General features: G+C 45.9%; 1 protein-coding gene across 3 annotated transcripts in view; it reads left to right on the forward strand.

Annotated features, from left to right (window-relative positions):
* Rps6ka2 (ribosomal protein S6 kinase, 90kDa, polypeptide 2) overlaps positions 1–16,041 on the forward strand; it is a 276,424-nt gene that overhangs the window by 116,669 nt on the left and 143,714 nt on the right. Inside the window, exon 1 of one of the 3 annotated variants that reach the window (XM_005390650.2) lies at positions 4,734–5,063. The exons of the other annotated variants lie outside the window; for them this stretch is intronic. Coding sequence (XP_005390707.1) covers positions 4,965–5,063 — 99 coding nt within the window. The 5' untranslated portion in view covers positions 4,734–4,964. Of the gene's footprint in view, positions 1–4,733; positions 5,064–16,041 lie in introns of those variants that run through there. 3 annotated transcript variants of the gene reach the window in all.

Here is a 16,041-nt window from a genome sequence, read left to right on the forward strand (position 1 = left end):
TCTCTCTCTCTCTGTTGCTTTTGATGTCTTCCACCACCATGAATGATTGCCCCTCTGCCATGAGTCACCCTCCCTTGGAGCCAGTGGATTATGACTGAAACCTCTGCAATCTGTGTGCTAAGTAAATCTTTTCTCTTTTAACTTTGTGTTTTGGGTATTTCATCTCAGCAGTGAGAAAAATAACTAAAACACTGCCTTTCCGTGTATCTCTGCTGTTCTCATCTGTCTTCCTGTCGCCATTTACCATTCACTCTGTCTCAAGAGGGAAAAGGTTTCACTAGACTTTCATCCCTTCCTTCTTGCCATTTGGGAGTCATGGCTGTAGATAGGCTCTGCCAGACCCCTCAGAAGGCATGAGGGCCTGGTTGTGTCTCACCCTGAATAACTAAAACTCTGTGTTTTCAAGAACAGAATTAACATCTTTATGTGTCCTGACTCTTGTAGCTAACACATTGTTCACCCAAATTGAGTGGTACACAGGTATAGGCTATTTAAAACTAGTAGAAATCAGAATTGTTCTACTCGACTAGGGAGGCTGATGGAGCCCAAATCTTGACAATCTCTATAGCTTGAAACCCAGCAACTAAGACACCAGGTATAGAAATGAGACCTGAGATCTGCTTCCTGTGGGTGAGGAGCCAAGAATGAGCTGGGAAACCAGAGGCAAATGAGAACCTTCCCTGAGAGTTTCAAGCCCATTTTTGACATGTTATTGCTCTGGAGGTGCCCCCAACTGATATCCTGTTGCCATTCTTCCTGAATTCCCACCTCCAGGAAGCCTCATAGTAATACTCAGAGACACCCCTGAGAAGAGGGGTTTAGTTAGGTGGGCCTAATCCTGGCCCACTCTCCTGGAATCTTATCACCCAAGAGAGACTTTCTGTATATTCTGGGACTATACAGCAGGAACCCTGGTTAAATGTATTCATAATCCAGACACAAGTTGTTTGTAGTGTTCTGGTGAGGCTGCCTGCCTCATATTAGTTGGGCACTGTAATTTCTGGAGTATCTGACAGGACAACTCTGTTACCAAGGAGCCTTCTGGAAAAACACAATTTATGACCCATAACTCTGGTGAATTTAGCCACTGTGGGCCCATAAACATGCAAAACCTTTGTTCTAATGAAGACAGAATTTTTTCCTTTACTTTTGAGACATATAAAAGTTGACACAAAGTGTAATTTGGCATTATATTAGAAATAATTATGAGAATAAACAAGTTTTATAAGTTTAGAAATCTCAATAACAGGCAAGACTGTTATGACAGGACTAGACATTTGGGTAGAAGTGAACTAGTTAGGAACTCTTGGATCTACCTCCTGGGCCATCAGGAAAATAGTATCACCTGCTCATCAGGTGCCCTGAAAGCAAGACATCTTTATTTTTTTTTTCTTAGTTTTTTTTACTGGGAATCGAACTCATGACCTCATGCTTGCCAGGCAGGCACTGTGCCACTGAGCTAAATCCCCAGCCCCGAGAGAGCAAGACATCTTTATTTTTTTTTTCTTAGTTTTTTTTACTGGGAATCGAACTCATGACCTCGTGCTTGCCAGGCAGGCACTGTGCCACTGAGCTAAATCCCCAGCCCCAAGAGAGCAAGACATCTTTATTTTTTTTTTCTTAGTTTTTTTACTGGGAATCGAACTCATGACCTCGTGCTTGCCAGGCAGGCACTGTGCCACTGAGCTAAATCCCCAGCCCCAAGACATCTTTTAAAAATGCAGAGACCATGCCAAATTTGCTGATAAGCTGTACTGTCTAGGGTGGAGAGGTGGGCCTCCTATTACCTGCCCAAGGAATGCCTTCTTCCCCTCAGGGTCCAGACCAAGGGCCACCACCTCCTCAGTTTCTCCAAATAAAACTGGCTTCTCACCTATTTCTGTTTGCATAGCATTTTCTTACATATTTTTATGTTACATAAAAAATGTGCCATGTTTGTCTATTGCTTCCCTTCCCTTCCATGACACTGTGAACTTCTCTTGTATCCTTGATGCCACCCACTGTGCCAGGCGCTAGCAGGTGTTTAATCATCACCTGTTGGGGTGACTGAATGTGCACTAGCTAACTGGTACTATCCTAGAAGGAGCAGGAGCCATGGAATTTAGTTCCACTATTACTGTGCTTAGAGCAGAGCAAAGCTCAGGATACTTGAAGGTCACTTGGGCTGTTTGTCTTCTTTCCCGTCTATTCTCACCCTGTCATCTGGGCACAAGTGTTATTATTAAGTTTATGTATTAGTTTCTCATATTTGGGAGAGATAATCTGGACCCAGGTTAAAGTAGACTCTGATACCTACTCCAGACTTGGTTAGCTGGAGGGTTTCATTGCATAAATATCTTACTGGGACATCAACAGAAGTAAACAGACTTGTTTTAGCAATGAATTTTACTGTACTTAACTTTGGAGGAATCAGGAATGTCCCATAAGACATTTCCTTTCTAATTCTATTGGACCCAGATTCAATACTTGCACTAGTAAAATGCAAACCTTCCTGCCTTGAGGTGTCTGCGTTGAGTGGGATGCCTATGAGTTGGAGTAGTTGGTACACTGTTCTCCTGCATCGTGGGAAGCGTGGCTGAGCTGGTCCCTTCTTCATTCCTCAAGACAGTGACCGGCCCTAGCTCCATCTGCTGCTTTTTGTGCCAGAACAGCAACATTGTGTGGCCCACATGGTCTAAGTATTTGTTCACAGCCAGGATGCCTAAGCAGTCCAAGGGGGGCCAAGGGAGTAATAACTGTCAGGGGGTAAATAACCAAACTCCAACCAGAACCTCACAGGGAAGCAAGAAATCAATTCTGATAGGCATCCCACTGACAAACTGGCTTGCGATGGAGCAAAAGAAATGCTTGGTTTCTTTGTGGGGGCTCTGTAGTTCTTCGGAGAAAAATATTTATGTAGAGCACCATGTTGTATGAAAATCACTTACTCAGTTTGCCAAGTACCAATGGCATCCATTATTTTGCACAAGCCTCGTTGTAACCCAGGAAGGGTGGATAGATTTTATTCATGCAGAGATGAAGGGTGTGGTGGATTTTATTCATATTTTCATTTTAGAGAGGAGCAGTGGGAACACAGCATGCAAGTGTGCCCAAGGTCACCAAAGAAGGTAGAGGCAAAGTCCTAATGCTAAGTACTCACTATTATCCACTATGCAGTCAGGGAGCACCATAAAAACGGAGGTCTTCGCTGAATCCTGAAAGTGTGTCTGACTTCACCTTCACCTGGGTGCAGCATGTGCTTACAAGTTCTTATTTGGAGAAATCACAATCTCTTTATCCACTGTGGCAAAAGGTAGCCTACTGCAAGCATTAATGAAACATTTACTCAGCACAGGGAATAAAAGCACATGCAGAGCTGTTTTTGTTTTGTTTTGTTTTGTTTTGGGGGTTTTTTTGTACTGGTAATGGAACTTAGGACCTCGTGCTTTCCAGACAGGCACTGTGCCACTGAGCTATATCCCCAGCCCCACGCAGGGTTTTTTGTTTGTATGTTTTGTTTTTGTTTTTTGCAATTTGCATTGCAAAAGACCGATTCTTGTAAACTCAATACCACACAAATGTTTTTGGTTTTTTCGGGGGGTTGTAGTAGTATATCAGTGCGTTTTATTTTCCATCTCTTTTAAAACATAAGCTTAATGAGTGGATTTTGCAAGAGAGGAAAACAGAGCAGGCTGCCCGGAGTCTGCCTGTGGCCCTATGATGAGCATGGGTTTTTTGGCGGGGGTGGGGGGCGGGAAGTTCCTTTAAGTCAAACCCGTGCCGTCCCGAAAGAGCTCTCACCCGCAGACCTAGGTCATTGTGTCTCAGGATATTCCTGTGCAGGGCCTGATAAGTCATCTGTTTGGATAATTTTCTATATATGGAGCCAGAGGTCATGGAGAGCGGATGTGTCTTTGTTCTCCAGCTGCTGCAAAGGGAGCTTTCCCCAGCGGGCTGTCCTGCCCCCTCCCGCCGCCACGTGAGGCATCGGTTTGGCCACAAGCAGGAGGAGGGAGACTGATTCTGAGGAGCAGGAGAGGAACCCTCATCCTCACCTCAGCCCAACCCGGGACTCCCGGCTGTCAGGGACCAGTAGGGCCGGGAGGAGAGATGGACAGCGCACCGTTTGTGATGGCCTTTTCTAGAGAGCTTGCTTATTATCCTTTAAAGTTTGTTCAGCGGAAAAATGTTGATGCTGTGGTGCTAAAATGCGAACATGGATGTTTTAAGGAAAGAAAACATAATGACAACCTACGGTAGAAAAGGCCCAGAAATACCAGGAGCAGATGAGCCAGCTCCCAGAGCAGCTTCTGGGCATCCCCACCACAGGCAGAGCTGGGAGCGGTCCTGGTAGGGCTTATTAGGCATGCGACAGCTGCGCTCGCTGACTGGCGGCGGGTGATGGGCGGGGCAGCGTGGGGGCAGTGCTACGCCGAGCAGGTACCCTGAAGGAAGGAGTAGTAGGAGTGGGGGGGTGAACGCCCGGGGCAGTGATCGGCAGGCACTGATTGGAGGCAGTGGCGGAGGCGGGGCGCCTATGGGCGGGGCGACAGGAGCTGATTGGCGATGGGCGGGGCGGGGTGGGGCTGCCAGAAACTGGTACTCTCAAGGGGTAGAAGGAAGGAGAAAGAGCCCCTGGGGGAGCGGGCGCCGGGCGCTGATAGGCGGACTTGGAGTGGGCGTGGCGTGGTGGTGGGCGTTGGTTGGCGGCGGGGCAGGGGCGGGGCCTGGGCGGGCCCAGGGGCGGGGCGCGCTGTCTGAGCTAGTCCTCGGGCGGGAGGCGGAGGCGCCGCGGGAGTGATCCCTGGGCCCGGCCGCAGTGGCCGGCGCGGCCTGCCCTTTGTGCCCGCTGCCTGAGTCCTCGACCCGCACCGCCGCGCCGGGCTCCCGGCCGCGCGCCCGCCTGCGCAACACTCCCGCGCCTGGGATGCGCCGGGAATGCGCGCCCGCCGGCCCTACGGCTGCTCGCGGCTGGGCGCGGGGCGATGGACCTGGGCATGAAGAAGTTCACGGTGCGCAGGTTCTTCTCCGTGTACCTGCGCAAGAAGTCGCGCTCCAAGAGCTCCAGCCTGAGCCGGCTCGAGGTAACGGCTTCGCCTGGGGGCGCGCAGGTCCCGGTCCCCGCTCGCGGAGTGGGCGTGTGCAGGACTCTACCCTACCGGTTGTCCGAGGGCGGCCACCCCATGCCCAGGCCGGGGACGTAAACTTACTTGAAAGCCGGCCCAGTTTTCCTGAAAACGAATAAAAACAGCACCAAACGTTGTTGTTGGGACCTCATAATAATTGACCGACCTGAGTCTTTGGCAGGGGCTAAATTCTACCCCAGTAGACTTCTGGCCAGTGCTCCTGTCCGCACAAAATCAGGGGGTCTCTCCCACCCGAGGGAGGAAGGAGTCGATTAGTGCACCCGGGCTCCCGTATGGTGTGGGGGCGATTGGAGGGCACCTCGGGAGTCGCCCTGCCAGCGGCTGCGTGGATCTGGTTTATTTTAACCCTGCCCAGAGGTAGGCAAGCACTACCTCATAGTGTAGATGGTGAGAGTATTTGAAAGCAGCGTAGAATTGCCGGGGTTGGGGGGCGCAGCAAAAAGGCTCAGGGCGGTGGAAGCAAATCGCCTGATGCAATATCCCCGCAGCCCTAGCTTTGATAGGATTTGTCCTGAAAGCCCAGAGGACTCTGAAAAACTGTGTCCTTCCTCAGTGTCCCTCCTCTCAGCATCTTTGGGTGCCCAGAGTCATCGGTGGATGGTTCTTTGATGGTGGTTTTTATTTCAGTAACCAAATCCTAATCTCTTCATCTTAATGTCCAGATCACGTTGTTGAGTCCATAGGTGGCAAAATGGTGAAATGTGTTGAAATAAAGAGGCATTGTGATGGGGTAGCTCAGAGGACCTAAGACCTGGAGATTTCATTTGACATTGCCCTCCCCTCTGCCTCAGGCCTGGCCTCATGGAATTCTTTTTCTGGATTCATTTGCAAGAATATCACAAATTTCATCTTGAATATCTTTGTCCCAGCTGCCATGATATTAGACACAGGCAAGTGTTCTGCAACAATTAAGAGATCTTTAAGCAAAGCTCAGGAAATAGACATAAAAGCAGCAGGGAATTACTCCTTGGAAAAGTTTCTGTTGCTATACAATAGGTCAGGGTGGGAAGTGCTAGATGGGATCTCTGAGAGTGAAACATCAGCTCCAGACAAATAAAATTATTAACCCACTAGTGGAGGAGGACTTGCCTTAATCCTAAAGTTGAAAGAAATTTAGCAATTAGGCACTGTGAAAATCTAGAGTGGGAAAGAACAAAAACTCAAACCAGTACTTATCATTATACCAAGCATATTTTAGTACCTACTTCATTGAAATGCCGGATCGGTTGTACAGCTCAGTGTCTCCTTCCGTTTATTGTCCCTCCAAAGGGAAGTACCATGCAAGCACACTTCAAGTGTCACTGGGGAGACCCCAGTGACCTTGGAGGCTCTAAAAGCCTGTGGAGGTAGACCCCACTTTGGTTTTGGGGCTCATCAAGGAGAACTGGGCTGTGGAAGGACTTCCAAAAACTACAAAGAGAAACAGGTGTGGGACTGAAAGAAGTATTTTAAATGTGAAAATGAAATTTCTAGAAAATATATATTAACCATCAGATATGCAAGAGTTCAAAGGGAGTAAAAATGTGTTTTATCAGCCAAAAGTCAGACAATCCTATGTACCAGATCCTGTGCTGGATACTGCAGAGAAGGTCAATCCTAATACAGTGCTTTATTTTTCATAAGTGTATTCACAAATTTTCTATTACTTGATGCTTGTGAAAACCCGGGAAACATGTTCTACTATCCTCATTCTATTGCCAGGGGGTAAAAAAGCAATGAGAAATTAAGGGCTCTTGTTAAAAACTTGACCAACATATTCATATTCTGCACATGTTTATGGAAACATGCTGTGGGTCAGGGTTGTTTCTGGGCATTGCAGACCCAAAATAATGCAGATCCACGTGGCCTCAGGGCACTTCTTTCCTGTGGGGGAATCTAATAATCAGCTTACTCTGTGTTTCAGACCAGTGAGTTCTAGTTCCATATTCCTCCTCAGCCACATTTTTCCAGAGAAGCTGCCTGTTTGTTTTTATAATAGCACTGTTTATAGGCCAAGAAGCACTCATCAAGAAATGTAAATTTTAGCAGGAATGAGAAATAGGACCTAAAATACTGAGCATAGTTGTATATTTCCTGTTAGCATGAATAAAAAAGAAAACTCATTGTATAAAAAGAAACATTTTTAATTGTTACCGTTATATTATATTTTAAATGTACACAGAGACTGAAAAAATGTTGCCTTTTGCAATTCAAACTCCAGTGAAATAAACAGGAAATTAATAGTCATTACTTAAGTTTAAAGCAGTCTGTCTTTATTTCAGGAGAGGCTCAGTACTAATGATGTCATGCTTACTTTAAAACAAATTTTGTTTCTAGAATCCAACTGTTAAACCTGTGATGTGGGAGCCAGGCCAGTTAATAACATTTAGAGACAGTTAGTGAGTGACAGTTTAGATTGACTTAAATATTTTCATCACATGTCAGCATTGCACTAGGTGAGATGGCCAGGTGATTCATCCAGCAGGTGCGGTTTCCGGGGTTCTGAAGGAAAGGTGAACACCTTGCATGAGTTCCTTGGGCCATGCCTGACAAAGAAACTGGGGTCCTAGGGCATGATGACATGGCCAAGCTGTGACCATGGGCTCATTCAGTGGTCCATTTTGTAGTTGAGGAAGTGGAGGATCAGGGAGGTCTATGTGAATCACCCGTGCTCCCACTGCTCCAGTGTTTGAAAGGATAGTCTTTAAGTTCAAGCAGTGCTATCTTATCCATTTTAGCCATGTGGGGTCATATGGTTGTTAGTTTGCCATGTAGTAAGTAAGGCCTACAGGATGGGGGACTATTGTGATTTTTTTTAAAGGAAATTATTCTACGAAATATTTTGGAATATGCCCCCAACCTAAAATTTTTTTAGAAAGCCTTTTCTGAAGTCAGAAAATTCTTGGTGAATTTGATCAGGCGCACTTAAATTCTCACTCTTCCTTTCACCGGCAACATAGTTATCCACTTTAACCCTCCTCTTTCTCCACTGCAAAATGAAAATGGTAATGTTCCTACATCATTGGTGATTAAGGAGTGGCCACAAGTACATGCTTAACTTGGGACCATGGATGATAAAATACTCAGTTGCTAATGATTAGCTATTGATATGGTTAATATTTCCTGGGCTTACTGAGGTTTTTCATATTGTTCAGTGGCTGTGGTTCTGTGTGAACCGGAACTTGTATCATCTTAGTGGTAAACTCTGTCTAGTGATTAAGAGTTCCTGTTCCTTTCTTTTGTGCCAAAGGGAAGATCAGTTCTCCCAGGATGCTTCCCTGAGCTGTTCACAGGATAAGATCAGCCCCATTTGAGCAGATGGAGTTACCATCCTCCGGCTGGGATAGCAGCAGTCCTTTTTCTTATCATGCACGTCCGCTTCATGAGTCAGTTGCACTTATCCCAGGATGCATTACTGATGCAGGTCACCTCACCCTGAGTTAGGGCAGCTTTTAGAGTAAAAAAATGCTTCAGTATGTATGTTCTACCTAAGAGAGCTTCCGGCCCACTGAGCAGGAAGGAATGCCCCATGCCAACTACCTTATATGCCAGCAGAGCGCAAAGCCTGGTTTATAGTGCCCCTGGAGGTGATATCAGCTCTACATTAATTAAAATGTTATTAATAAGGTGAAATATTAACTAATTTGTTAAAGGTATCACTATGCAAGGTCAGTTTATATAGGGAAGCATTATTTAGTGTGGGGAATACCAAAGCCAAAGGGTTCTCTTTGGTCACCTATTATTTGAGCCATTTTACCTGAAAATGACATTTCTACTCAAAGATTGGTGGTGGTGAGAACCACAAAATATAAGCCCTCAAGTGGAATGTTGGAACAGCGAACTGTTGAGTGGAAGAAGAATTTCATTTCATTTATTTGCTCAATTGTGCATATACTCAAAAAATTTTAGCACATGCCACATGCACTGTGATAAGCAGTTGGGATATAAAGATATGTTCCTGCCTTCAATGAACTTATCTAGTAGCAGAGGCAAACAAGTCCCTAGAAGCCTGCTGTTGGAGTTAAGTCCTGTACAATTCTTGGTATTATTGGATTACAATAGCCCAATTAGGTCAATTGCCAATTTGTTTCTATTTCTCATGGTTATAGATAATCAAAAGAGTCTGTGTCCACACATGAGTATATATCAGTTGCTTGTCCCTTTTTAAGGAAAACATGGTATGCTAATAATGTAAATGTTAGGAGACTTCCAGAAAATATTAAGTGTTGTTCGCTCTCACAGTTGGTAGAAAGAAAGCTTCCTGGAAAGTTTTCCATCAAGGCTTATTCTTGGTGTTTGACATGTAAGCGCTTTTTCTACATTTTGGGTGGTTTCCAGGAAAACCATTTCTAATTAAAATAATTTTCAAGTACTCTCAATAAATGTACCCAAAGAAGTTCTGTTACACCTGGTCTTATTGGGCTTTTTTCCAGAGAGACCACAAATAATACAAATAATGGTCCACATTAGTGACTGCTTAATTTACTAATTTTTGTTCATTTAGTCTTTATTTTAATGACACTAAAGTTAATTTCTTATGTGTGGTCACAGCCTCCCTGGTCTGCCTTATCTAGGCAGTTTCATTACATACTTTCTCTTCTTACATCCAAGAAACTCACCAAACTATGGTTGCTTACTCAAAACTCTGTGAAAAGAAAACCAAAACAATTGATGTTCTGCCCCTTCTTTCTTGGTCACTGTTACCAGTTCTTCCCACAAGTCATGTACTGGGTGGCTCCTACTATTTGCTTGGTGCAGCAGAATATTGGTTCTATTTTTCTTATATTCAGAAGTAAAAGAATCAAGTGAAAGAACAATCAATAAACGATGGAACATCCACCCACCTATCCGGTTTACCGATTACCCGAGGATTTCACTCTGCTTCTCATATGCAGGGTGAGTGCTTTCTCAGATGGAGCAGAACATGTGAGTAGGCAGGGCCTGGGCTCTCTGGGGCAATTGCAGGGCCCCAGTGCAGGGATGAGAGTGGAGAGGGACATGTTGGGGCTGGAGCTTGAAATGAAAGAGACGTTGGTGTTGACCAATATTTGTGCAGCATTGGGAATGTTCAGAGTGCAGCCTGTGGAGAGCTCTCCTTTGATACGCAGGAAACCAAGGATGAGTCTGTTTCATAGGATGTGGGGTTGGTAGCCAGGGATGTATCCAGAAATACTATGCATCATTTGCTTCAAAGTTCTGTGCTTGTTAAGTACACAAAGCTAGTCTGTGATTAGGGGCATTTTGTAGAATGATCTATCCTTATCTCTGGCTGCACTGAGCCATGTTTTGTTGCATTCTTTGCTGGCATGCTGTGCTTGCTGATAGGTTTTCATTTGTAAGAACTATGAATGTGAACTCAAAGAAGTAGAATTTTTCAACAAATAGCCTGTTAAGCTGTTAAGTATGATTTAATCATGCAAAATGAATCAGGAACAAACATATTCTGTTATGAAATACTGTTCATTATATCTGACTCACAGATAGGAGGCGCTTTTACTGACTGCTCAGCTGGGGCAATATAATGGTGGTGCAGCTACAATTAAATACGAGGAAACCACACACCAGGCTAGAGAGGATGAATATGCGGTAAGCACACACCTGTGATTTATTACTAGGCAGCAAAAACCAGTATTCAGACCAACCAGGTCTTATGCAGTCCTTTGCTTAGTTTCTTGAGACTCATTAAGGGCATCCTGAGAACACCACGGAGCAGAGAGGCCCTCTTGATGCCAACAACAGCCAGCCCTTTTTCCCTGAGGGCTGGTTTGTAGAGGTTCATTCAGCTGCCATTGAGCAGTGGAGGAAGGATTCTTTACCCTGAGGCCAAGCTGTGTCCCTGTCCCTCCTACCCAACCTGCCCAGTGCTAAGCTCATCTGAGACTTTTCACTGGTTGTCCCTTCCTTGCCTGGCCACTTCTCTCATCTTCTTGCCATGCGCCAGAGCCCTTAATCTTTTTGATTACCTGTCTCCCCAGCTGCAACAGAAAGCTAACCCTAGAGTGACAGCTTCAAGCAGCCAATACTTTCAAAGTGACATGCGGCTGTCAGGGAGAGAGAGCTATAGTGGGTGCACCACGGGGCTGCGCTGTGCTGACTGGCTGGCCCCTCTCTGTAGAGGATTTTGCACTGCAGTAGATTTTCTACTCCTACCAGCCTCCTTGCCCTCGCTCCTGTGAGTGCACATGTTTCAGATTAGTCCTATCACCAGCCAGGCAGCTTGCCTAGGTAATAGCCAAGTTAAGGTTACTTGAAATGAAGGTTTAATCTTCACTGCTGTCATTTAAAACATAATCCGTGAAAATAGGAGGGGTACAGAGTGCCAGCAGAAATCATCTAGGTTCTTAAAGAAAAAAACTGGTTTTTCTTTTGGCCATTTATTATCTCTGCGAAATTAGTAAAATTCAAAAAGTGAATCAGAGGACCAGTGTGTCGCTGCTGGCTGATGTAGTGCCTCTGTGGCAGAGGCAGAGAAGGTCCTGGACAGGCCTGACGAGTTAAAGGAAGGATGTTTCAGACTGAGCAACTGTTCCAGTATCACACTTTCACCAACTTTGGATGTAGATAGGCACCAGGCAGAGCACAAATTGGCTTTGGAGAGTGGTCTCCACGGTGACCTGAGCCTTCGTGGTCTGTGCAGCAAGCTGCTGTGCCTCGTCTCTTACCTATGACCCATGGACCTGCACCTGTTACTCATTAAACCCAGCAGCCAAGTTTATAAGAGTGAAAGTGGAGGCACTCTACTCTAAAAAGCTTTATTTGGGAACGGTCACGGTAGAAACACTCCCGTGCCTGCTTAAGTCGTTGCTCACCCAGGCCTCAATCTGATTGCCTTTGGCCCGGGATAAGTGCACCCTTTCAGGACCTGAATGTAGATGACTATTAATTTCCACATGGATTTTTATATCCAAAGTGTCCTATGGACAGTCTCTTCACAAGCATGAAAAGGCAGGAAAGCGGTTTGTTCTGAAAGGTGTGTGACGCACAAGAGGGCGGAGAAGCTGCCTGGAGAGGCCTTAGGAAAAAGTTGTGATGGTGGGAGTGGGTAGGCCTGATGCTGAGGAAGCACAGAGAACCCAGAGACTGCCAGCTTATATGGGCACCTGCAACCAAAGGCTCCTGTCAAAGGGAGAAGCCGTGGAGAAACTGGTACATGCCGTAACCACAGTGCTCATGGCACACTTGCAAAGGTCTCAAGAGACCCTCTTGCCTGTGACTTGCTAAAGCCATGATGGTTGGTTGGTTGACACTGAAAAGAAAGTAAAGAAAGAAAAACAGGCAAAACAGAAAGGAACGTTTATTTTTAGAACACTTTCGGCTTGCTGAATTCTGTTTAGTTCATCGTCACCTTAGGAGACAGGGTAGATGGGTTCCTAGACTCAAAGCAGCAGTTATAGCCAACTGCTTTCATCCCAGAGAGCCCCTGGAAACAGCACACGGGTGGGTATAACTTACATTTGTAGATTTTAGCAGAACAGAAAATATGTGAACTTTGAACTATGACTTAATCAAGTCCTTGCAGAATCTACCCCAGCAAAGACGTGAGTAAACTTTTTAACCTGACATTGGGTGTATTGGAACTGATATGCAAAAAGCTCCTGTCCATTCTTGTCCACTGTGCCCATCAGGGTTTGGACATATCTGGACCCTTATCTCTGAACATTCATCAGCACACCTTGCTCCCTCCTTTGATGTACTGTGGTGTTGAGGGTTGTGACAATGGCACCCCAGCAATTGCTACAGAAAAGTGAGAGTGAACTGGCCATAGGCATTTTGTATGTGTGTGAGTTGGGAGAAGAGCTGTAAACCTAGGATGTCCTCCCTAGCCTGGTGGAGCTCGCACTTATGAGAATGGTCATTGTGGGAAATGTGGGGAAGCACTGTGTCCTTGTGTTAATGTCCTCCCACCCTGCCAGGGGTAGTGTGGTGGTTAGGGCAGTGTCAACCTGATTTGCTTTGGAGCCTACCCTGGAGATCAGTGGTGTCTGGATGGGTCATAAACCTTTGGAGTCTAGATCTAGTACCTTGCCCATTCCTCACTGTTCCCTGCTGTGTTTCCTTGTGACCAGGCACTTAGCAGCTTTGTTCTACCACTCCTGAAGTGGCTCCCCAAAGACTCATGGGTTTGGAAAGTCACTGGATTATGGAGGCATTATAAGCTGACTTGCTGCTAGGAGGTAGGGTCTGTTCAAAGAGGTGGGTCACTGGGGGCATGACCTAGAAGGGTATGTTTCCTTCCCAGTCCACCCTTCCCATTCTGCTTCCTAGCTGCCATAAGGTGAGCACCTTTCCCTTGCCAGACCCTTCTGCCATGCCCACCTGCCTTGGAGCCAGCCAACTATGGACTGAAAACATGAACCAAAATAAACCTCTCCTTCTTTAAGTTGTGGGTATCTAGTATTGTGTTTCAGCAATGAGGAAAGTGACTAAGAGAGTTCTTTTCTGCCATGTTTCTAACTTGGAGCCAGATGACTGTGGACTGAATCCCCTTAAAACTGTAGCCAAATGAAACCTCTCCAACTTTAATTTGTAGGTGTTGTGCATTGTGTCCAGCAACAGGAAAGCTAACTCATGAAGTGAGCTAACACAGCGCTTCTTAAAACCATCAGGTTGATTCTCCACTGTCACGCCTGTCCTCCCTCCCAACCACCCTCTCATCTGCTACCCTCTCTCTACACCAGCATTCTATCCCAGTAATTGTTCCATTTGAGCCGTCTGTCACTTGGGCTATTGGTGCAAGAATCTTGAAGTTGGGGCCAATTTTTTTCATTTTTGCTTCACTAGCACCTATGAGCACCCATCCTGCCTAAGTTGCCCCATACGCAGGCTGTTCTGAGTTGCACCCTCAAGTATACAGAGCCGTGTTGCTGAATAACAAGTGATTTGATTGGTGTGGTCCTGGTCAGGAGGAATGGACTTGCAATTACTGCTAGTTAGTTCATCAGGCTTTACTATTGATGCATAATGATTTCCTGTCTGCTTTATCCTCCCGTGGTAGTTAGCCAGGTTGTCTGTGCCCATGATACGTGCCACAGAGGTGGGAATGGGTGTGACTTTGCAGGCATATCCCATGTTTTGAGTCTTTGCTGAACTACTGGTTACTTGTGTGACTTTGGCAAGGTCACCAATGAGACTTTGCTGAAGCTCAGTTGCCTCCTTTGCTAAATTAGCATCATACCTGCCATAAAGGGTTAAGCCAGCAATAAATGAAATGGCCTGTCCACAGAGTCTTTCAGACACCCAGTAAAAGGGAGTGTGGTAGGTGAGGTGGGCATTAGGCAGACTCTTTCTCTTCCTCCTGGCCTGCTGAGCTCTGATCCCCTGTCCCACAAACAGTGGTACAGTGTAGATGCAAGAAGCTTAATGCATGGCATAGCAACAGGTCTTACATGGGTTGATTATTTAAAAATTGCCATTTAATGTGACCTGCCAATCAGGAGAGCTGGCAAATCACAGCCAAGATTCATGCGTAGAATAACCTGGCTCTGATGTCAGAAAAAAGACATAAAAGACCTTGGCCACTGGACCTCGTCACCACCATCTTCTTACTCTTGTAGTGACACTCTCTCTGTGCAGCGTGCATTGTCTCTCTCTTTTTCTTATTTTCACTTCTACTACCTTTCTCTGTTCTTTTCACTTATTCCTCACTTTTACTTTCCTTCTTTAACCTTCAGTAAACGTTAAGCTTTCACATTAAAAAGATAAAAATTGCCATTTAAGCTGCACTGCACTGAGTGGGAATGACAGCGTGAAGAACTCTCAGTCTGTGCCATGTGTCAACACACGGTGGTGCCTCTCGAAAGCAGGAGAGCCATCTGTTTGTTCATGCAAAGGCAGGCAAGAATGTGGTGCTTTGACCCAGAAGCCAAGTCAGAGGATATGTCTAGGCCATGTCTCCACAGCAGAAGGAGCACCTGTGTATGGCTGTGTCTCCTTTCCAGAGCACACAGCTTCCCTCAGGGCACTTTGGCAGGTCTCGGGATTATCCAAAACAGGTTGCATTGGGTGGAGGGGAATGGGAGGCATTCCTGCTCACCCTAGGGCCCTCCTCATCCTACAGCCCTCTGTCTTCAAATCCCGTGCTTTTGACTCTGTGTAGCTGCCCAAGCAGAGGAAACACTGCTGTGTGTGAGGCATGGCTGTATACTTCCTGCCTCCGCATCTTAGGTGGAGCAGGCATGGCTTCACCAAGTTCGAAGGGTTAGTGCTTCATTTTAACATGATCCTAAAGCTTATTCTGACCTGCAGCCAATTCTTCTCTTAGTTACGAAGAAAAAAAGGCAGTATATCTGGTATCTTCAGCAATTTTAAAATACTTTCTTCCATTTGCCCAAACCTGATACCTCCTGCTTTCCTTTCTGCTTTTGCAATCTCTGGCCCACATGCTATACACTGAAGTCAGTAGTGACTTGAAGAGAAGATTCAAGGAAACATTAAGTTCACCATCAAGCGCAGAACAGTCAGATGGCCTACCCTCAGAGGACACATATGTTTGTTTCCCGGTCTTATGCATCAGCTGGAATGCAACATTAGGACCAAAGTTCTGAAACAAGGTGCTAAGGAACAATGCCAGTATTTTCTGCTGGAATTTCAGGGGAAGGAAATAAGGGAAGGATAGTTCTTTGCGACCTATTCCTGCTCTAGGGCTGCTCATATGCCACCTACATACAACCCTTCCCTCCTTGGACCTCCAAAGTCCCAGCCAAGGTGCAGGGATGGACTTAGCAGGTACCCTGATTTGGGCAGACAGTGTCCCTGGTAGATGTGGAAGGCTAGCTGACGGCCGGAAGAATAGCCACAGCCTATCCCCTTGGCCCATACCAGTTATTGCATGTGTGGCAAAAGCTTTGCAGATGTCATCACATTAAAAATTCTGAGATGGGGAGATGATCCTGCAACCTTGGGGTAACCAAGTGGCCTTGAAAAGAAGACCAAGAAG

Source organism: Chinchilla lanigera, unplaced genomic scaffold (assembly GCF_000276665.1).
Source record: "Chinchilla lanigera isolate Chin_1 unplaced genomic scaffold, ChiLan1.0 scaffold00038, whole genome shotgun sequence".
NCBI classification, from domain to species: domain Eukaryota; kingdom Metazoa; phylum Chordata; class Mammalia; order Rodentia; family Chinchillidae; genus Chinchilla; species Chinchilla lanigera.